This window comes from Balaenoptera musculus, chromosome 20 (genome assembly GCF_009873245.2).
Source record: "Balaenoptera musculus isolate JJ_BM4_2016_0621 chromosome 20, mBalMus1.pri.v3, whole genome shotgun sequence".
NCBI classification, from domain to species: domain Eukaryota; kingdom Metazoa; phylum Chordata; class Mammalia; order Artiodactyla; family Balaenopteridae; genus Balaenoptera; species Balaenoptera musculus.
Window position 1 is genome coordinate 14,904,020 of NC_045804.1, and position 20,443 is coordinate 14,924,462.

A 20,443-nucleotide genomic window follows, 5' to 3' on the forward strand; every position below is an offset into this window, starting at 1 on the left:
CCTGGTGACTGAACAGTGCGGCCACTCATTAACAGACTCAAGTCCTCAAGGTCTCGTCCTGCAGAGCTTTATTTGAGGGACCCACACAAAGGACATCTGCCTCACTTCCATAGCTTCTTGATGGACATGTTTTTCTCACTGTCCTTTTGCATGACCTGGAGAGAGAGAGAGCATTTAAGTTAGAGACTGGGTGAACACGTGCCCCATCCCCACTGCTCCAGAGCCACCATCAGCAAAGGCGGAAAGATGGAGGCCTGTACCTTGGCTACTGCCATCTCAAAGTCCTCCTGGGTGACGTGGACTCGCCGCTCCCGCAGTGCGTACATGCCGGCTTCAGTGCACACGCCCTGAGCAAGGAAAGGAAGACAGGCGCTGAGGCTGTGCCCTGGAACCTGGAGCTTCCTGCCGCTGCCCTCATTTCCTTGGGCCCTCCAGTTACCTTCACTTCAGCCCCTGATGCTCCTGGCATGAGCTCAGCAATTTTTCTCAGGTTGATCCCCCGGGTCAGGTTCATTTTCCGAGAATGGATCTTCAAAATGTCCAGCCGGGCCTAGCGATGGGAGAGGAAAAGCCTGAGCCCACGGCCTGCCCTCACAGCCAGAGCCACTGCCAGCGCTGCCCATCACAAACCTCCTCATTGGGGGGTGGGAATTCAATTTTTCTGTCAATGCGCCCTGGGCGGAGCAGCGCTGAGTCCAGGATGTCAATCCTGTTAGTCGCCATGATGACCTGAGTAGACAGAGCAGGTGGCGTCAGCTAAGCCCTTCCTGAGGCTGCAGCCTCACCCGGGGCCTTCCCTTGGCTCCTCCCACAGCCGACCCCACTGCACCTTGATGTTCTTGGTGGCCTCGAAGCCATCCAGCTGGTTGAGCAGCTCCAGCATCGTGCGCTGGACTTCACTGTCCCCTCCGGAGCCTCCCTCCAGCCGTGAGGAGCCGATGGAGTCGATTTCGTCCATGAAGATGATAGATGGGGCGTGTTCTCGGGCCATGACAAACAGTTCCCTCACCATTCTTGCCCCTGCACAGAGGCCAAGCTGGCGTTAAGCTGATGGGCCCCCCAGCCCCCGCCGCCTTATAGTTTTCTTGTTTCTGGCCAAAGTTACCTTCCCCGATGAATTTCTGCACCAATTCAGAGCCAGAGACACGAATGAAAGTACAGTCTGTATGATGAGCCACAGCCCGGGCCAACAGTGTCTTCCCAGTGCCTGGGGGTCCGTACAGCAGCACTCCCTAGAGAACAACAGGACTCAGGGCAAAAAGCCGGCCTCCACGTTTCATTCAATGAACATTTATCAAGTGCGTGCACTGTGCTAGATCCCGTATTAGATGCTAGAGATAAAAAAATGAACGTCAAGGTCCCTTCTGGAGCTTATAACCAAACCACTTCGGTGGCCTGGCAGCACCTCTCCCCCAGGCCCTCTGCATGGGGAGGGCCGGCGTAAGCAGGCTCCGGTCTATCCAGCCTGGGGCACGAGATGCACAGTAGCAGCACGGTTCTCCCACAGAAGCCCTGCTCACCTTGGGCTGCGCGATGCCCAGCGCTTCAAAGAGCTCAGGATGCTTAACGGGCAGCTCAATCACTTCTTTGATCTCCTTGATCTGCTTGTCCAGTCCACCAATCATCTCGTAAGTTGAATCTGGCACCTTCTCCACCATCATCAGTGACACCAATGGGTCTACCTTGTTGGGCAGGATCTTGTGCAGAGTGTAGCTGTCATTTCTGAGAGCCACCCGGCAATTGGGTGTCACCTGGGTGAGGAGAGAGAGGTTCAGGAAGTGGTGTGGTGAGAGCTGACCCCCCACCTCCCACCTCCCCAGCTGCACTCACATCATTGATGTCGATGTTCTTATCTACGTCTACGACAAACTTGCCCTCAGGATGTACCTAGAGAAACAACAGCTCATGACCTTCCCCGACAGCCACCAAATCACCAGCCTCGCCCAGGAAGACACATGGGTCTTACAGTAACGCGACAACAGTGTCCTCGCTACACACAAAGCTACGGGAACGCAGTGGGCAACAGGCTGGTCCCTGGGGTCACGTCGCCTTTACCTTAACCAACACTTTCTTCTTATCCATGGCCCGGACTACTTCCCCCACGTAGGAGCCCTGTTCCTGCAGCAGCTGTAGCTCTTCCCGCAACAGGCGAACTAGATGCGAAACAGACACAATGGCCACCCAGATTCTTTGGTGTCCCCCACCCACGCCTTGATTCAACATGCATGAACTAAGCACCGCTATAAAGTTTTGAAGGGAAGGCCTCAAAAAAAAAGTCAAGTTCATGTCTTTAAGGAGATTACGATGGGGCTCAGGAGAGAGATGTGCATGTAAAGAGGGCATGGCCTTGGACTGGGAAAAGCAATAGGCACCAACGTGAAGACTCACTTCAAACTGCCCACACGCAGCCTCCCCATCTTTCCCCCTCACCTTTTGCATTAAGCTCATTCCTCTGTGCCTGCAGCCTCCGGAGATTTTGGCTCTTATCATTCACGATCAGCTGTGGAGGACAAGAAGCAAAGGGTGGAAAACGGTAGGCGGTTACGATCTTGGCCGAAACCCTCATAGGCTGATATGAGCTAAGCGAGGAAGGAGCACAAGGCACCTGCATTCTCCATTCAGATTCTCCAATATGATTCTAACGACCCTATCCTGTCCTCCAAGAGCCCCTCTGGAGTGTAGGACAACCACAGGAAAAAAAGGCTGCTTGTCTAATACTGGTCCAGGAATAACCGTAGTGGAGAGGAGTTAACAGCTGGCTCACATAGTTTCTTGCAGACTGGTAACGGTAGAGTGGGAAGACCTCTGAGTCAGAAGCCTAAGTTCTAGCCCCATTGCTGGCAATTAACAGTTGGGTAAAGCCAATGAAAGCTATGTAAAAGGTCTAGATCTGTTACCAAACTGCAAGCATCACCTATCCTGCCTCTTTTCAGGACTAACGTGAGGAACAAATGAAAGCACACGTAATGCATTTCAAAAATGACAAACCGGACTTCCTTGGTGGTGCAGTGGTTAAGAATCCGCCTGCCAAAGCAGGGGACACAGGTTCGAGCCCTGCTCCGGTAGGATCCCACATGCCGCAGAGCAGCTAAGCCTGTGTGCCACAACTACTGAGCCTGCGCTCTAGGGCCTGCGAGCCACAACTACTGAAGCCCGCCTAGAGCCCGTGCTCCGCAACAAGAGAAGCCACCGCAATGAGAAGCCCGCGCACCATAACGAAGAGTAGCCCCACTCGCCGCAACTAGAGAGAGCCCGCGTGCAGCAACGAAGACCCAACACAGCCAAAAATAAAAATAAATAAATAAAAAATATATATATCACAGTCTCTTCTAAAAAAAAAAGTGACAAACCAAATATGATACCTACAAATGTACCTGGAGTTCAGAATTTTTCCTTGTGGCTCTCCTCCATCCAATTGACATTATTTTCCTTATTTCTATGGTCCCTGCTCCCTGTTTAGGCTAGAGCACTGGGTTGTCCAGTTCCTTTTCATTCAGTCCTACGGAATCAGCATTGTCCAGACTCCTCAATTCTGTCTTCCCTCACTCTGCCCCAACCCTCCCTCTGATAAATCTCATCTTCTGATCCTATGTCTTCTCTTTTATAAGAAACCCTTTCATTCAGGCTTCTTCTAAGAAGAATGACTTTTGGCTGGGGGTACCTCTTACGTTAAAATTTGACTTTTAAAGATGTTTAATGAACTGTGAATACTACCTTCAAAATGATGGGACTTGAGAGGAACAAGAGGCTGTTAACTTCATATACTTTATACCGTTGGCTTGTTGCTTCTTCCACTGCGCCCCCAGTGGAATTATATGGATTTGTAGAAATCCGTTCCATCAATCCCTCATCCCCCTTCTAGCTTCCTCTGGACCTTTGGAGTCCCTTCTCACCTGGAGTTCTTCAATCTTGGACAGGTAATACTGGCGGAGTCCACTGCCTGCCTTCCCCTCTTCCAGCTCCATCTGAAGACACAGTGTAATTAGTAACCAACAGGTTAAACATCCAAGGGATAAAGCTACTTCCAGCTTGGATTTCGGAGATTTAAGATTTGGGTTCTAATCCCTCACTCCATCTCTTCGGAACCATTTCCCCGTGACTAAACTAAAACAGAATGAGAACGGTGCCTACCTCTTAAGACTTTCAGGAGGATCAAGAGACGACACACCCGGGAACGCTATACAAACCCGAGGTGTTATTATACTACAGGAGGAGTCAGCAGGAAGGACGTGTCCCCCGACTCCCCCGACTCGCGGAAGGGTGGGTTCCCGCTCCCACCGCTCCTCTCACTTACTCGGCTTCCACCGGGTCTTCCACTCCCGGCCCTGCCTTGACCCGCCGGGGGCGGCGCTGACACAGCAGATCCGGTCCCAGGTAGGGCCCAGTCTAGACTGGCCCACCCACCCCCGACTCCCCCCACCCTCTTGCCCCCGCCGGCTGCCCACCTCGGATCACACCTGTTTCGCATCCAGCCCCAGTCCCCGCCCGACCACCGCCGCCATACCTGCTCTGGTCCGTCAAGCGCCATCTTCCCTCTTCCGCGGCCGGCATCAGAGCCGCCTTGGCGCGCAGGCGCAGAAGCAGGAGTTTAGGGACCGAAAAAACCAAGGCAGAGAACAGTTCCGGGTCAATGGGCGGGGTGTGAGGACAGACGGTAATAAGTAACAGGGGCCATGAGGGGAGGGGCGGGGGTACGCGAGGTCAGGAGCTTTGAAAAGGGTTAGCAGAACTCCTAAACATTACTCTCTAGAAATTCGGTTTTGGTTAAAGTAACCATTTCTCCTGGTGCCAGCTTCCAACTTATAAAACTTGGGGACAGAAAATAGAGAAAATTTTTGTGGCCACGCTCAAAATGGCGGAAAACTTGGAGCCGGGGACGCGAGCGACGCAAGCGGAAGCGGAAATACGTTTGCTGCCCACACGTGCCGCTTCAGGGGTGGTGGAAATGGTGCTGGGTGGCGGTGAGTAGTGTAGACTGAGGCTCAGAGTGTGTCTGCGACGGCGAGTGGGGAACGAAGAGCGGAACCTAGTGCTCCGGGAAGAGACATCCCAATTTCTGCTTCCTCTCCAGATTGAGTGGCGCTCCCACGTTCCACCATGGGCAAAAAGGGCAAAGTTGGGAAGAGCCGGCGAGACAAGTTCTATCACTTGGCAAAGGAGACGGGTGAGTCAGGGTTCGCGCCGTCTGCGAGCGGGTGCGCCACCAACCTTGGCCGGTTCGCCCCCTTTCCGAATATTGAGTTTTTCTTCCGCAGAAAGGGTGGTGGGTCGTGAGGCTGCAGAAATCCCGCTGGGAAAGCGCTTCGCGGAACTTACTACAGTACTTTGTCGCCGCCTCCAGGTTACCGTTCCCGGTCTGCTTTCAAGCTGATCCAGCTGAATCGCCGCTTTCAATTTCTGCAGAAAGCCCGAGCCTTGCTGGACCTGTGCGCTGCACCGGGTGGATGGTGTGTAACACCCGGCGCCTGACGCTCCTTATGGAAGAATTCTGGATTACAGCCTTGGATGACTGAGAGTTGCATTTGGGGTGGGAGGGAAACAGTAATACCAACCTCACATTTCTCTACTCCCCAGAAGTAAGCTGCAGGGGGAAAGATTTGGACCGTGTACTTATGACATGATTGGCTGATACAGACCAGGGTTCTTGGTTTTCCCCAATCAATAGAAATTGACTAGAGGCCAGACAAGAAATTCAGGCAAGGTTTTCTTGGGGCCCCTGCTGCAGCAGGGGGCAGCGAAAACAGATAGCGGGTTCCCTTGCTAGCCAGCTCCCCAAGGAGGGGGCTGGCTGTTTCCTTGTATAGCGTGAAGGTGGGGGTGTGTCCCGGGGTCCGGCCTGAGGGGCGGCTGAGGTGGTCTGCCTGCCCCTTTGGTGGTGTTGAGTGCTGGGGGGCATGTGCAGTGCCCTGCTTCTGCTCCTGCTTCCTACACCCTGTTTTTGCTCCCAGCTCTTCAGAGGTGACAGTGGGGTGGTGTGTTGGAGATTTTTTTGTCTATAATTTTTGTCTTTTTGTCCATAATTCACCCCAACTGGGTATGCATGCAGTGTTTAGTCCCTCATAGTTTCTTTGTATTCTGTTGCTCAAGGAGTTTTGTCCAGGTGCAAGCATTGCAGCAAAGGGTCCCAGGTCCCAGCCTGTCTCACTTCCACTGCACTTAGCAGGGGCCCCTAACACCGGGGATGAGAGATCACATTGCCAAGGGAGGGGAAGGGTATGAGTGCTGCAGACACGTTTTTGTCTGATCTGCCAAGAGACGACATCATTTACTTCTCTTTTATAGGCTGCAAGTGGCCACCAAGTTTATGCCTGTATCCAGCCTTATTGTGGGTGAGTGACAGGTGGTGCTCCTGGATGTTCCAGGGGATGGGAGTGTGAGACCCTGTGTTCTGCATTTCCTTTCTCCCTGCTTGAGACAACCTTTTGGAATACTCTGCCCTAATTTCTTCTAGGAGTGGATCTGGTTCCAATCAAGCCTCTTCCCAATGTGGTGACACTCCAAGAGGACATCACAACAGAACGCTGTAGGCAGGTAATAGGAATCTCTCTTTTCCTGTTCCCTTTATATGTAGACATCCACATTCATCCCTCTTCCCACCCTGATCCCCTGAAGGCACGTTTTTCCTGTTAACCATGCCTTGAGCAGTGCCTGCACGTTGTTTATATAACAAGGCCCGTAATATTGTGTGTGTGCCCAGCCTTTATTTATTCAGGGAAGAGGTCTTTGGAGTTGGAGGAAGTGCAGAGATTTCAGTGAAATCCTTTCCAGCGAATTCACTAGTAGACTGTAAGCTCCATGAAAACAGACGTGTTATTTTTGCTTATTGTTGTATCCCCTGTCCATGGCACAGGATTTGGCTGTGGTGGGCACTCAACAGATGGCTGAACTAAGGGCTCCATTCGTAGCCATTTCTGTATTTCTGTTGCTGTGGTTTCTTTCCTTCTCTGTAGGCCCTGAGGAAGGAGCTGAAAACCTGGAAAGTTGATGTTGTGCTCAATGACGGGGCCCCCAACGTCGGGGCTAGCTGGGTCCATGATGCTTACTCACAAGGTGCCGGGATCGGGGGGCATGGAGCTGAGGGTGGAGGTGGGCATGCCCTCTCAGGCTGCAGAGGTCCTCAGCTAACTGTCTCCCCCCCCACAGCCCATTTGACACTGATGGCTCTGCGTTTGGCTTGTGATTTTCTGGGCCGTGGTGGCTGCTTCATCACAAAGGTTTTCCGTTCCCGTGACTATCAGCCCTTACTGTGGATCTTCCAGCAGCTCTTCCGCCGTGTCCAGGCCACCAAGCCCCAAGCCTCTCGTCATGAATCTGCAGAGATCTTTGTAGTCTGCCAGGGTGGGCATCACTTCTTTTGTTCTCTTGATTCAGTCTCCCACCTACCAAAGCACACTTTCTTATATATCCTATTACCTTAGGATTCCTGGCTCCTGACAAGGTTGACAGTAAATTCTTTGACCCGAAATTTGCCTTCAAGGAGGTTGAAGTTCAGGTCAAGACTGTTACTGAATTGGTGACTAAGAAGAAGCCAAAGGTGTGTTTGGCGAGTGGGGGTCACCTTCAGGTCCTGGGACTCGGGAGGTCGGGCCTGGTCAGTCTCACAGACACCCCAGAAGGGACTGCTCAACCTTCGTTATTTCCCTTCCTAAGGCTGAAGGCTATGCTGAGGGTGACCTCACACTCTATCACCGAACCTCAGTCACTGACTTCCTCCGAGCTGCCAACCCTGTTGACTTCCTCTCCAAAGCCAGTGAAGTGAGTCCCCAGACTCGAGCGGTACAAGGGAGCCCCAGAAACATGGCCTGAACATCTCCCCTGACTCCTTTCCCTCCTCCCAAACAGATCTCGCTAGACGATGAAGAGTTGGCACGGCATCCAGCTACCACTGAGGACATCCGGGCGTGCTGTCAGGATATCAGAGTGCTGGGGCGTAAGGAGCTCAGGTTTGCACTGGGGGTGGGCATGGGTGCCGGGAGCCCCAAAGGCAGGGGGAAGCCTTTGAAGGACATGACGCTGGATCTCTGGGAACAGGATGCTGCTGTGTTAGAGGTTTGGGGTGGGGGCCTGAACCCTAGGACTTCTGTGGCGCAAACGTGAAATTTGGGGTATGGGCCCAAAACGAGGAGGTGGGGACAAAAGGGAGACAGCAAGGTCAGGAATGGTATTTCTGGGGCAGGTCCCTACTGAACTGGAGAACGAAGCTTCGGCGGTATGTGGCCAAGAAACTGAAAGAACAAGCAAAGGCACTGGACATCAGGTGAGGAGGGAGCTAAACCAGGGCAGTTGTTGACTGGGTGTTGAGGGGAAGCATCTGGGAAAATAACCAACTCCTGCGACTATTTTGTCAGCCTCAGCTCAGGGGAGGAAGAGGAAGGTGAAGAGGAAGAGTCAGCAGCTGGGATGGGGCCGCAGCCCTCGGAGGAGGAGGAGGAGGAGGAGGAGCAGCTGAACCGGACCCTGGCGGAGATGAAGGCCCAGGAGGTGGCGGAGTTAAAGAGGTGAGGGGAGCTGGGGAGGAGCGTGGGGAGCCCCAAGGCAGAGTCCCTCGGTGGGTGAAGATGGGGAGAGGGGGGGAAGGCACGGATAGGGAATCTTCAGAGCCGGGCAGCTTTAATTCCTCAGACCATCCCCTCAGGAAGAAAAAGAAGCTGCTGCGTGAGCAGAGGAAGCAGCGGGAACGTGTGGAGCTGAAGATGGATCTTCCCGGGGTTTCCATTGCAGACGAGGGGGAGACTGGCATGTTCTCCCTGCGCACCATCCGGGGTCACCAGGTGAGGCGGGGTTCGGGGCCCACTGGGGACAGGAGGACCTATTTGGGTGTTTGGAGGTGGGGCGTTGGATGTCTTTTTGGTGAGTGTGCTGAAAGATCATGGCTCGTGGTTGCTGCCTTCACCCGTAAATGGCTCGATGAGGGGAGACTGGGAAAAAAACAAGAGCCTTGTGTCTCAAAAGGCCAGGAAAGAACATACCCCCAAAATAATGAAAGTAGGAAGATTTGTGAGTGTGGTATAGATTTATCCTTGTAGAACTGGAACATCAGAACCAAGAGGCCCTCGTTGCAGGAAGCTCAGGTCATAGGCGATGCAGCCAGGGTGCGTGGGTTACGAGTACGTGTGATGGAGGGTTTCCCTCAGAGGGGAACAGCGTTCTTCAGTTCACTGAGACCAAGTTAGCACCTTGTTGCACTAGGCTGCTGAATGGTGCTTTCTGCTGAATACTAGAGAGCCTGCTTTTCCTGGTAAAAGCAGCATCACAAACAAAATGAGCCTTCGTGGCTCTTGTGTGGGAAGGTAGTAACCAGGTCGTGTTGTTTAGGGGGCAGTAGAGCACAGTGGTCCCAGAGCCGACTACCACTTAAGGCGCTCTTTGCCTCAGTTTCCTCGTCTGTAAAAGAAAATGATAGAACCTACCTACTCGCGTTTTTGGAAGGAATAAAAAAAAAGATGGCGTAATTCCTGGCATGTGATTCAAGAAATAGTAGCTATCCTTGCCGTGAGGAAAAGAGATTTTGGAGTTGACAGCTGGTTTATTAGTGAAACAGTGCTTCCTGTTAGATGTATATGGCATGGGCTCCTTTATTCAGTGGAAACAAGAGTTGTAGATATTATTCTCCGGTGATAAGGTGCCTTCTGAAAGTAATTTTTTAAAAAGCAGTGTTTTAGAACATTTTAAAATCGGACACTAATTAGACCATGGGGTACTTTTCCATAAACCTATTTCTGCTACCACTGAAGAAGAGACAGCTGAATGATCTGGCCTAGAGTGGGATGTTTTAAATGGTTAATCCTATCACTTCCCTGTCTGTAAAAGAAGGTATCATGTGCTTGACACAGTGTGTTTTCTAGTGTTGCTGAGGATAAACTAAGGTGATGAACATGGAGGAAAAAAGCAGTATGTACCTTGTTAGTGCCCTTGACCTCTGTTTCTCTGTCAAACCTCAGTTGTTAGAGGAGGTAACACAGGGGGACATGAGTGCTGCAGACACGTTTTTGTCTGATCTGCCAAGAGACGACATCTACATATCAGATGTTGAGGAGGAGGATGATACGTCTCTGGATAGTGACCTGGACCCAGAGGAGCTGGTGGGAGTCAGAGCACCTCAGAGTCTAAAGGACCAAAAGTGGTAAGCGGGGGGTGTGGGGAGGTGTCTGCAGGGCACCCTCAGCTCAAGTCCGAAGCAGAGCTGGTGGCAGGGCTTGCCAGTGGGAGTGTGGGCAGCAAGCCCTCCAGGGCACTGACCCTCCACCCACTTTCCTTGGGTCTACAGTGTACGGTTTGCTGAAGTGCAAGATGGTAAAGAGGAGGAAGAAGAAGAGAATCCATTGCTGGTACCATTGGAGGAAAAGGCACTACTGCAGGAAGAACAGGCCAGCCTGTGGTTCTCAAAGGTAAGCAGAGGCTGGTGGCCGAGACAGACAGGGACTGGCATTCCCTGGGCAGAGGGTGCCTGACGATTCCCCCATCACAGGATGGCTTCAGTGGGATTGGGGATGATGCCGACGAGGCCCTGGAGATCGGTCAGGCCCAGCTGTTGTACGAGAGCCGTCGCAAGGGGCAGCAGCTGCCACCACTGCCTTCCGGTGCGAAGACGGAGAACAAACCTCCCCTGTGCCAGGATGAGGCCCCTGAGAGGGCAGAGGCTCCTTCAGGGACAGAGGCTGCCACTGGCCCCGGCGGGGCAGAGAGAGATGGCAGTTCTGACAGTGACAGCAGTAGCAGTGAGGGTGAAGAGAGGTGAGTGGTTGCAGCTGACGGGAGAAGAGCTGAAGAGGAAGCGGTGGTTGTAACCAGCGCTCTGTAATTGGGGGTTTGCAGCTCTGGCTGCAGATGGAGAACTTTAAATACTGATGATTCTAATTTGAGTGGTCTGCAGTACAGCCTGGGTGGCAAGATTTCTGGAAGTCCCCCAAGCATTTTTAACTAAGAACCAGGGGTGAGGTGAGCAGGAGTGGGCCTGAGTGGCGTGGGTAACGGTGGGACATGCGTGCACGGTCCTCCTCCTTCCACAGCTGGAAACCGCGCCGCAGGCAGAAGCAAAGCCGTGGGCCTAAGTCAGGTGATGATGATGATGGGTTTGAGATCGTGCCTATCAAGGACCCAGGTGAGAGCGCTGCACCTAGTAGAATGGGAGGCAACATGGAGGGGTCAGTGCTGGGGACTGAGCTTTGACTTCCTTCTTCCCTCTCTAGTGAAACATCGGATACTGGACCCTGAAGGCCTTGCTTTAGGTGCTATTATTGCTTCTTCCAAAAAAGCCAGGAGGGACCTCATTGATGACTCCTTCAGCCGGTAAGGGGCCAGAAAGTCACGAGAAGGGGTGGGGGTGAGGAAGGATTTCTTTGAAAGCCTAGACTGGTGTCCTCTCCACCAAGGTACACATTTAATGAGGATGAGGGGGAGCTTCCAGACTGGTTTGTGCAGGAGGAAAAGCAGCACAGGATACGACAGTTGCCTATTGATAAGAAGGAGGTGGAGCGTTACCGGAAACGCTGGCGGGAAATCAATGCACGTCCCATCAAGAAAGTGGCTGAGGCCAAGGCCAGGAAGAAACGGAGGGTAAGCAGTGGGGCTGCCTGAGACTCTGGGTGGGTGAGGCAGGGGTAGGAAAAGAGGTCAGCCTGACCGAGGTCCCCCCACAGATGCTGAAGAAGCTGGAGCAAACCAAGAAGAAGGCAGAAGCTGTGGTCAACACAGTGGACATCTCAGAACGGGAGAAAGTGGCACAGCTTCGAAGGTGAGGGGCGGGGGGTGGGGGTCACCCACAAAGGTACACGGGGGTGAAGGAGTGGCAGAAAGTCTCTAACCTGTGTCTTCCACTTACAGTCTCTATAAGAAAGCTGGGCTTGGAAAGGAGAAACGCCAAGTCACCTATGTTGTAGCCAAAAAAGGTGTGGGCCGCAAAGTGGGCCGGCCAGCTGGGGTCAGAGGTCACTTCAAGGTGGTGGACTCGAGAATGAAGAAGGACCAAAGAGCACAGCAACGGAAAGAGCAGAAGAAAAAGCACAAGCGGAAGTGAGCGGAGCCACCAGAACCTCTGCGGGGCTGTGTCAGGACGAGGAGCGATTCGGTGCAGCTTCTGGCCGCCTTCGTACCAGCCCTACCCTTGCCTGCACTGCAGTCGTCTGAAGAGACAGATCTGAGGTACCGGAACTCATGGTGGCCCTGGGCAGTGAGGGGGACATCTTCCTGGCTGGAAGAAAGGGTCCCGTTAAAGCCCCTCTGAAATGTCTTGTCGGTGCTGTCAGAGCCCACAACCCTTCTGTGAAGAATGTGGGGTGCTGGGCGAGAAGTCACACCATTTTTAGATCCTAAGGGGAAGTTCAGTGGTGCCGTGGCATTCATTGTAGTCTAGTCTATTCTTGGGCAAGTGGGCCTCTCAAGTCTTCCCCCATTATCATGTGAATAAAACCAGGATGATTGATTGATTGATTGATTGATTGACAGATGTCTGACAGACAGTTTAGTTCCTGGTAACTTGATAACTCAAAAAACATCTGGGTGTTCACACCATGTGCACTGTTCTAAATCATATTTAATATGTCCCGACTCATGGTGAAGTAGAAATGACAAGCAAGCCACAGGTCCCAGTAGTAAAACATTTACTAGAGCAAGCAGAAAGGAATGCACATCTTAAAGAAACCTTCACAAAGTCACAAAATTTGAAGTATGTATATTTCTTTTCCTTTTATAAACAAGATAGAACAAAAATCGTCAAAATCATTTCAGCAAAAGATTTTTCTACCATTATGGCAAGTTAAAAAAAATACAATGAAATAGGAGAAGACAATTTAAAAGCTGCTGTCAGGTTTTTGTTTTTTAATTTTAAATTTAGCAACACTTCAGACCCAGAGCAGTCCTGTTTCCAGGATCCTCTCTCCCCCCTCAGTTGTAGGGACTCTGGATCTGGCAGGCTGCTGCTTCATGTCTCAGGACTGGACACAAACCTGGCTGGGAAACCTGAGCATCAGCTCTCACTTAGAATCAGACCCTCCCCTAACCTGCAGATGTCGGGGAAGCACTTTGGTGCGCATCCCTAACACCTCCACGGACCGGGCTGCAGAAGCCAGTCTCACGTGGGGCCTGCCTGGCCACAGAAAAAGAATTTTATTTGTAGGTGTTTTTAAGGTGACATTTTAGTAAAAAATATGTACTACATATAAACCTAGAGTGAGTTTTGTGCCCTATAAGGCCCTTTCTTCCAAGGTATCCTCAACTGACCTTCGTGACACTCACCCAGAGCCAAAAGAAGCTGCCCGACTCTGACTGCTTCTAAGGACCAAAGCAGCCTCCCAAGAAAACATCTGGAAAATTATCCAGATGAAGGGGTAATGTCTCCAAGCTCCAGCTATCCACTAAGGGCAGGGGGTCCCTACACCTTGGGCCCCAACCCAGCCCTGAGACGCCTAGTTACCAAAAGTCTTTCTAAAAATAAAATTAAAAGACAATTGATTTCACGCTTCAGCACATACCCTCTAGCTGTCCCATCGGCTCTTCTTGCGCTTGGGCGGCTCGGGGACAGCGAAGCCATCAGTAGTCTTGTCTGTCTTGCTGTCCATCTTGTCCGTCTTGGTGCTGTCCACCTTGGGGTCCATCTTGCTTTCACGAGTACAACTTTCTTTCCTGCTTTCACCATTCCGACCATCGTTTGCACCTCGGCTCTCCCCATGTCTGCCTCCACCTCCTCCATGCCTGTTCTCTCCATGAGGATGGCCATCAGCGTGACGGCGGCCATCAGCATGACGGCTGCTGCTTTCTGGGTAGCGGTATCCCTCTCCATGGCGAGCACCATCTCCATGACGCGGGCTATCGCCATGCCGATTCCCACTCTCTCCGTGACTGTGACGGCTTCCACCCCGGTTCTCAGTATATCTCTCTCTTTTCCCATTGCCACCCCCAATCCCTTCTCGGCTGTTATTCCCTGAAGCTGTGTTGTTGACTCCCTGGGCTCCGGCAGGAGGGTAGGTCACTGGGGCACTGCTGAGGTTCCCAGCACTGCCAAAGCCTGGGATGCCCGGGATGCCCTTTGCGGCACTGGAAGTGGGGCTGTCAGGACTGCTACGGCCCTGTTGGGCTGAACTGCTGGGAACTGAATTCAAGCTCCCTGCACTAGTCCATCCACTCGCCCCAGCAGCAGAGCTTCCAGCCTTCTGGTTGGTTAAACTGGCAGCAACAAAGTGACTCTTGTACTGTGACTAAAAGAGAGACAACAACAGTGGGTAAGACAGTAAGTTAAAGAAACTTGATGGCCCAGCTAGTTAACTGGATGCCAGCTAGCTAACTGGAGGTACCGAAGGATGATGGGTTCAGAGTTCACAAGAGACACATAATCAAACTTGTCTTAGCTAAAAAATGGCAATTACTCTCAACCAGATTACAAGAGCCTTGGAACCTTGAAGGCTGTTAAGGCAGGGAGGGAACACCAATCCTACTGTAGGACGAGAGCCCTGAGCATGACTGAAATAGATGACCAGCAAGAGGAGTTTCTCTAGCCGCTACACCTGCAGCTCTAGGTAAGCTGCGGTTACGGTGATACTCGAAACTGAAAACAGGAGAAGGCCCTACCTAAATCCAGCAAGCATCAAGTCTACAAGGCCAGCTACCATCTCAGGAAGACTAGGGCCCCTCATCACTGCCCATGAGTTACCAGTGAAAGCTCTTTTAGCTAAATGCTTAATTTCAGACCTGGAAAGCTGCTTTCATTGCCGTCAGCCGATCTCCCATGGCTCCTGTGGAGGGCTTGTAGGCCTCATAATTGCTCATTACATTGTTGTTACTTCCTCGGTCCTAAAAAATAAACACACTCATGAGGATGGAAGAGTTAAGTAGGAAAGCCCACTGCCACAGACTGGGCCTCCATATACTGCAAACTGAAGAGGGAGCTGAAATGGGAATGGGAAATTTATAGAAAGTTATGTTTTGTGAGAAAAGGCACGGTAATGAGTCATTTAAAAATGCTTATGCCTTTCAACCCAATAATTCTATTTCTGGGAACTAACCCTAATAGTCAGAAATGAGGTCAGATTATGCCCAAAGCTGATCACCTGGTATTATTTACAGACACAAATACAAACATCATGTTTATGTAATTATGTAAAAATTATGTTAAAGCCGAAAAGGCCACAAGGCAGTACAGCACATAACATGACTGCTCAGGCTCTAAATCCAGACCCTAAAGAGTCTGAAATCTCAGCTTCAGTATTCACCACAGTGTAACCTTGGGTGCCTCAGTTTGATCATCTGTACTTACTCTGAGTGGCTGTGGAGACTGAGTTAACATGTGTGGTTGCTTGGGCTGGCCCTGGCACATACTAAGTTCTCAGTGTTAGTTACCACTGTCATCTGCATGATCCACATCATCATCACTGTGACATAGGGACAGATTATTTACGTAACAAAGACACCAAGTTTAACTATGATGATGCAGAAATGGAGACTGGCAGCTTTCTTCCTTGGCTTAAGAATCAAAGTGACAGGAAACAAAGTTAAGAAAGCCAGTCAGGGGGGAGCTTCTGTTACTTGTTTTGTGAGAAAAGCTAGCTCTCATATCTCTGGTTCGATTTCCCAGAGTGCAGGAATCATTCCTGAGTTTAGTTATAAGCTGTAGCTAGAGTTTACAGAATGGCCCTCTGGCTCTAGGCCAGTGCTGGAGGGCTGGTGAACAGACTGCTGGGCCCCACCTCCGGAGTCTTGATTCACCAGGTCTCGGGTGGGGCTCAAGTTTGCATTTGCTACTGGTCCAGGGACTACAGTTTAAGAACCACTGCTAATCTAAACTGGTATCCTGAGCACGCCTAGTCAGTCAAGGACACATAGGTGCTTCTTCAATAGAAAGTCACATTAAGAGGCTCTCAGACGAGAATAATCCTAACATCCAGGACTCACCGTGTTCTCAGAGCCGAGGCCAGGCCGCTCCCTGTAGCCTAGGCCTCCTCCACCAATGTTCAGCTTTTTCCCTTTCCCTCCTTTGAAGCGGGATTTCCGAAACCAGGCATTCTGCGATGAACACAATTCAAGGTTAAGACATGGGAGGAAGAGACGCCCAGAGGAACGGGACAAGATCAAAGAGGAAACTAAATGGGAAGAACTTTTTGTTTCATCTTTTGCGAATGTATCTATAGCAAAGGAAGAACTGTTCACAGGTACCACAGATTAGCTTCTTTTTGGTAGCTTCATCCATCCAATTTGTCAGGAGCCTTATCTAAGGCTTCCTTTTACTGCTCCTTCCTTCCTTCAGGGGCTCCAGGAAGGGAAGTGATTAAGATACACCTCAAATGCAGAGCAGTTACTCTGGCCATTTCTAACTTCCTTGAGGAAAATGAATTTATTCTCTATTTCTCAGACAATACATCTCTGGGGAGGTTAGAGCTTTATCTGACAATCACGTTACACTCAAAAGTACCTGAGGGCTTCCCTGGTGGCGCAGTGGTTAAGAATCCGCCTGCCAATGCAGGGGACACGGGTTTGAGCCCTGGTCCGGGAAGATCCCACATGCCGCGGAGGAACTAAGACCATGCACCACAACTACTGAGCCTGCGCTCTAGAGCCCGCGAGCCACAACTACTGAGGCCCACGCGCCTAGAGCCCGCGCTCCGCAACAGAGAAGCCCCCGCAATGAGAAGCCCGCACACCGCAACGAGGGGTAGCCCCCGCTCACTGCAACTAGAGAAAGCCCGCGCACAGCAACGAAGACCCAATGCAGCCAAAAATAAAATAAATAAATTTATTTTAAAAAAAAAAGTACTTGAAAGGTAGGGCAGGCTTGGGCAAGGTGCTAATCAGAGAAGCCGATCAGTCTGAGAGCAGAGAAAGCCTGAGGCACAGTGAGATGTAGGAAAATGCCGCAGACAAAATACATCTTGTATTCAGTTCAGGATTTGCTCTCCGGGAACGGAAAGGAAACATTATTCTACTCTCCCCTGCAATGCAGGTCCTTTACTCCCAGGTCTGGAAGCACGGGCAGTACCACAGTGCAACTGCATTATGGGTGAACAGTTCTGTAGGCTGGCCTATGAATTTGAAAAACACATAAGTCTCTACTATCAGAATGTATATCCCAAATCCATTTGTAATTTGGGGACTGTGTGTATTAAGACAACTCAAGATTTAATTCAGTAGAATGCCTCACTCAGTTTTAAATTGGTAAGCAGTGTAGTCAAAGGTCTGAGATCTAGGACTGAGAAATAGTGAAATACATTTTTTTTTTTAAAGACATCATACATTTTTAGCCCCCCAAAGAAAAAACTGTTTGGGGAAAAGGGCAGTGAGGAGACTAGTAGCTTTCTTTGATATTAAATTTGCTCACAAGTGTGACATGGGGCAAGCAGAAAGAAATGTCACAGGGACAGATTTTAGCACAAAGAAAGGAATAGCTTTTCAACATAAATGTTGCTGAAAGGAGAGGATGAGAAGACAGACCAGATGAGTTTTAATGTCCTACAATACCAATCTATACTTCGTAAGTGCTGCCTGCCCAACTTTACTGTCATGTTTCTCTGTTATCTGCCTCTGGCATATTGAAATTTTTTCGCTTCGTTTTACAACCTGGAGCAACCTGAAGTGTGTCCAGCCCCTCACCTGCATGGCCAGATCTAGGAGTTCCTTGGTAACATGCTGATTGGCTCCTTCCAAGTTCCGTACAAGGTCACCGGCAAAATTGCTATCCTTGGGTGTCAGCAAGGTATAGGCCACGCCTTTCTCACCCGCTCGTCCTGTTCGGCCAATCCTATGAGTATGGGTATCAATATCTCGTGCCACATCATAGTTAATGACAGTCTTAATTGAAGGAATGTCCAGACCACGGGCTGAAATAAAAAACAAAATTCTTTTATTCTTTATCAGGAGCCAAAAAACCAAAGTAACCCCAAATGCTAACCTAAGAACCCACATTCCTCTTATCTAAGCAAAGTGCATGATTTGGTGTGCTGAGATAGAGGCATGTAAGCTGCCCTTCTAGAACAAATGCCACTATCGCAGATTCTATGATGCTGGGTCAACTTAGTGTGTGAGGGACATCTTCTACTATCAATAACCTGCCGTGGCCTCACTCCTGCACCAGAAATATGTTAAAAAAAAAAAAAAAAAAGTAAAACCAACATTAAATGTGTCCTGAAGCTGAGAAGTGATCTCCTTTCTGGGAGAAAATACCAGTTTTTAAGGGTAGCTATTAAAACTCAGCAGAACAAACTCAAAAATCACACTTCAAAACTTCTTCTGATCTTGAGTGAAGTATGCCAAACTAAATAATCAATGTAAGTTGTGTACTATATTCAGACACACAACAGTCACGATGTGACTGTGTAAACAACTTCTTCCCCAAGTGTCTTCCAACCGCCGGGATTCTTTTTCAGAGAGGAACACTAAATGGAAAGCGGCACCCAGAGCTCCAGACTGAAATCACTGCGCTCTGCACTGCGGCACACGGGGCGTGGCCAGCGAGGCCGGCAGAGGGCCTTCAAGCAGCCGCCTCAGGTATTAAACACGTCTCATGCAGCAAGACAGGGCACCCTTACAGCATGGTTACTGGGGGAATTCACACCCTACCTGCAACATCTGTGGCCACCAGGACTGGGATGTCCTTTTTCTTAAAGTCTGAAATAACCTTATTTCTTTCGCTCTGATCCATGTCACCATGGAGCAGGCCAAGATTATGACCCTCCTGTTTAAGGTTATTGGCTAGCTCTTCAGCATTGGCTTTTTTAGTAACAAACAGGAGGACACTTCCTGAAGAGGTAAACTCCACTAGACGCCGGGTGAGCCAGTTCCATTTACTAGGCCCAGAATGCAGAATCTCCACAATCTGAGTCACATCTTCATTTGCCTGAAAAGAAATAAATGAAAAAGGTAATTGTGACATTTGTGCCACAGGGCACCTGAATTAGGACCAGCCATCACATTTTTTACCTGCATCTGGAAGAACCTTGAATAATCCCTCTTCTCCTTGGGCCTTCCTTCAGCAAGTCAAGTGCAGCTCAAATTTTATATCCCTTAGCAAATCACAGTGCTCTCCACCTCCCCTGACATGTACATATACCTAAATAATCTGTAAGCCCCAATGCTTTGCTCAATACTTTTCTATATGCCTATTCAGATTATTCCCAATAGAGTAAGCTCCTTTTCTGTCCTTCCCACTTACTGTTCCTAGTACAATTCATACATGCACATAGAAGGCACTCAGCAATGAAAAGCAGACAATGTCAAAAAGCTAACTGCACAGAACTTTAATAAATATACCAAGCAAACTAAGGAATTCTCAAAGCAGCCTTAATTGATTTCCAAATCACAATTCAGAGAAATTTTCCACATAGGGTATATTTATAGGTAAGGAAAAAAAACCCTTAACTCATTTTCACCAGGCCTTTCAATCTCCCCGCTCCACGCTGTGCAGGCCTACTCCCACAATCACTTAAGATGTCAGTTCCATCCTAACTGACCAGTAGTCTTTCAGGCAAAACTTGCTCTTTTTCCCCCCCAAAAATATTTTTTTAAAAAAAACCTTTTATTCTGGAAAAAACTTTAACATTCAAAAAGAGTAAAATGAACAAAATCAACTCCCATGTATCCATCACCAAGCTTCAACAATTATTAACATTTTGCCAATCATGTTTCACCTATTCCCCCAACCCTGGTGTTTTTAAAGCAAATTTGAAACATGTTGCCTCATCTGTAAATGCGTAACATTTTTTTCTCTCAATAGTGAGAAATTAATTCCATGTCACCATAGTAAGAGAAATAACCCACTGGGATCCTATCCAGCCCTGCTTAGGGTTACCTCTCCAATATCCCCCTGCACCACACGAATAGGGTCAATCAGGATGTCTCTGGCCAGTTTTTCAATCTTTTTCCGAAAAGTTGCACTGAATAAGAGAGCTAAAAGGTAAAGTAAATTCTGTTAAAGAAACAGTATGACTTCTTTTTTGAATACCCACTAAGCTTCCCACTGACACTGCTCAGTTTTTAAAAAATAAACCCACCTGAACTTTAAATTGTTTAAAAATTAATTCACTAAGAAAAAAAAAAACTTGCCCTTATTCTTTTTTTTTTTAAATTAACAGCTACTCTATTTATTTATTTATTTATTTATTTTTTGGCTGTGTTGGGTCTTCGTTTTGTGCGAGGGCTTTCTCTAGTTGCGGCAAGCGGGGGCCACTCTTCATTGTGGTGAGCGGGCCTCTCACTATCGCGGCCCCTCCCGTTGCGGGGCACCGGCTCCAGACGCGCAGGCTCAGCAGTTGTGGCTCACGGGCCCAGTTGCTCCGCGGCATGTGGGATCTTCCCAGACCAGGGCTCGAACCCGTGTCCCCTGCATTAGCAGGCGGATTCTCAACCACTGCGCCACCAGGGAAGCCCGCCCTTATTCTAACTTTATGCATTTTCAGTTAAGACAGGGGTTGTCAGCATGGTTCAGAAAAAGGCTCTTGACTTCAAATCAGCGTATCCGCACTGT

The 20,443-nt window shown here is 49.8% G+C and overlaps 3 protein-coding genes across 7 annotated transcripts in view; 1 reads left to right on the forward strand and 2 right to left on the reverse strand.

Annotated features, from left to right (window-relative positions):
- Positions 1-51: 51 nt before the first annotated feature.
- On the reverse strand, positions 52-4,668 carry PSMC5 (proteasome 26S subunit, ATPase 5). The gene is made up of 12 exons (XM_036837542.1): positions 4,505-4,668; positions 3,894-3,965; positions 2,431-2,500; positions 2,056-2,153; positions 1,831-1,887; positions 1,521-1,751; positions 1,106-1,232; positions 830-1,020; positions 631-729; positions 440-550; positions 261-347; positions 52-155 (listed from the first exon to the last, which is right to left on the reverse strand). Exons 1-12 carry the CDS (start codon positions 4,526-4,528, stop codon positions 102-104), a joined length of 1,221 nt encoding a protein of 406 aa, XP_036693437.1. The 5' UTR covers positions 4,529-4,668; the 3' UTR covers positions 52-101.
- Positions 4,669-4,893: 225 nt separating this feature from the next.
- Positions 4,894-12,424, forward strand: FTSJ3 (FtsJ RNA 2'-O-methyltransferase 3). Its single transcript, XM_036837533.1, has 21 exons — positions 4,894-4,961; positions 5,072-5,164; positions 5,342-5,447; positions 6,283-6,329; positions 6,452-6,531; positions 6,951-7,050; positions 7,144-7,338; positions 7,419-7,534; positions 7,651-7,755; positions 7,843-7,943; positions 8,177-8,257; positions 8,349-8,498; positions 8,636-8,771; positions 9,942-10,123; positions 10,268-10,388; positions 10,469-10,734; positions 11,010-11,101; positions 11,190-11,289; positions 11,373-11,556; positions 11,640-11,734; positions 11,824-12,424. Exons 2-21 carry the CDS (start codon positions 5,098-5,100, stop codon positions 12,014-12,016), a joined length of 2,517 nt encoding a protein of 838 aa, XP_036693428.1. The 5' UTR covers positions 4,894-4,961; positions 5,072-5,097; the 3' UTR covers positions 12,017-12,424.
- A 650-nt stretch (positions 12,425-13,074) lies between these two features.
- Positions 13,075-20,443, reverse strand: part of DDX42 (DEAD-box helicase 42) — a 48,158-nt gene continuing 40,789 nt past the window's right edge. For all 5 annotated transcript variants that reach the window (XM_036837537.1, XM_036837535.1, XM_036837538.1 and 2 more), the window contains 6 exons: positions 19,769-19,866; positions 18,541-18,817; positions 17,575-17,801; positions 15,883-15,993; positions 14,683-14,784; positions 13,075-14,192 (listed from right to left, as the gene is read on the reverse strand). In XM_036837537.1, coding sequence (XP_036693432.1) covers positions 13,473-14,192; positions 14,683-14,784; positions 15,883-15,993; positions 17,575-17,801; positions 18,541-18,817; positions 19,769-19,866 — 1,535 coding nt within the window. In that variant the 3' untranslated portion in view covers positions 13,075-13,472. The remainder of the gene's footprint in view (positions 14,193-14,682; positions 14,785-15,882; positions 15,994-17,574; positions 17,802-18,540; positions 18,818-19,768; positions 19,867-20,443) is intronic.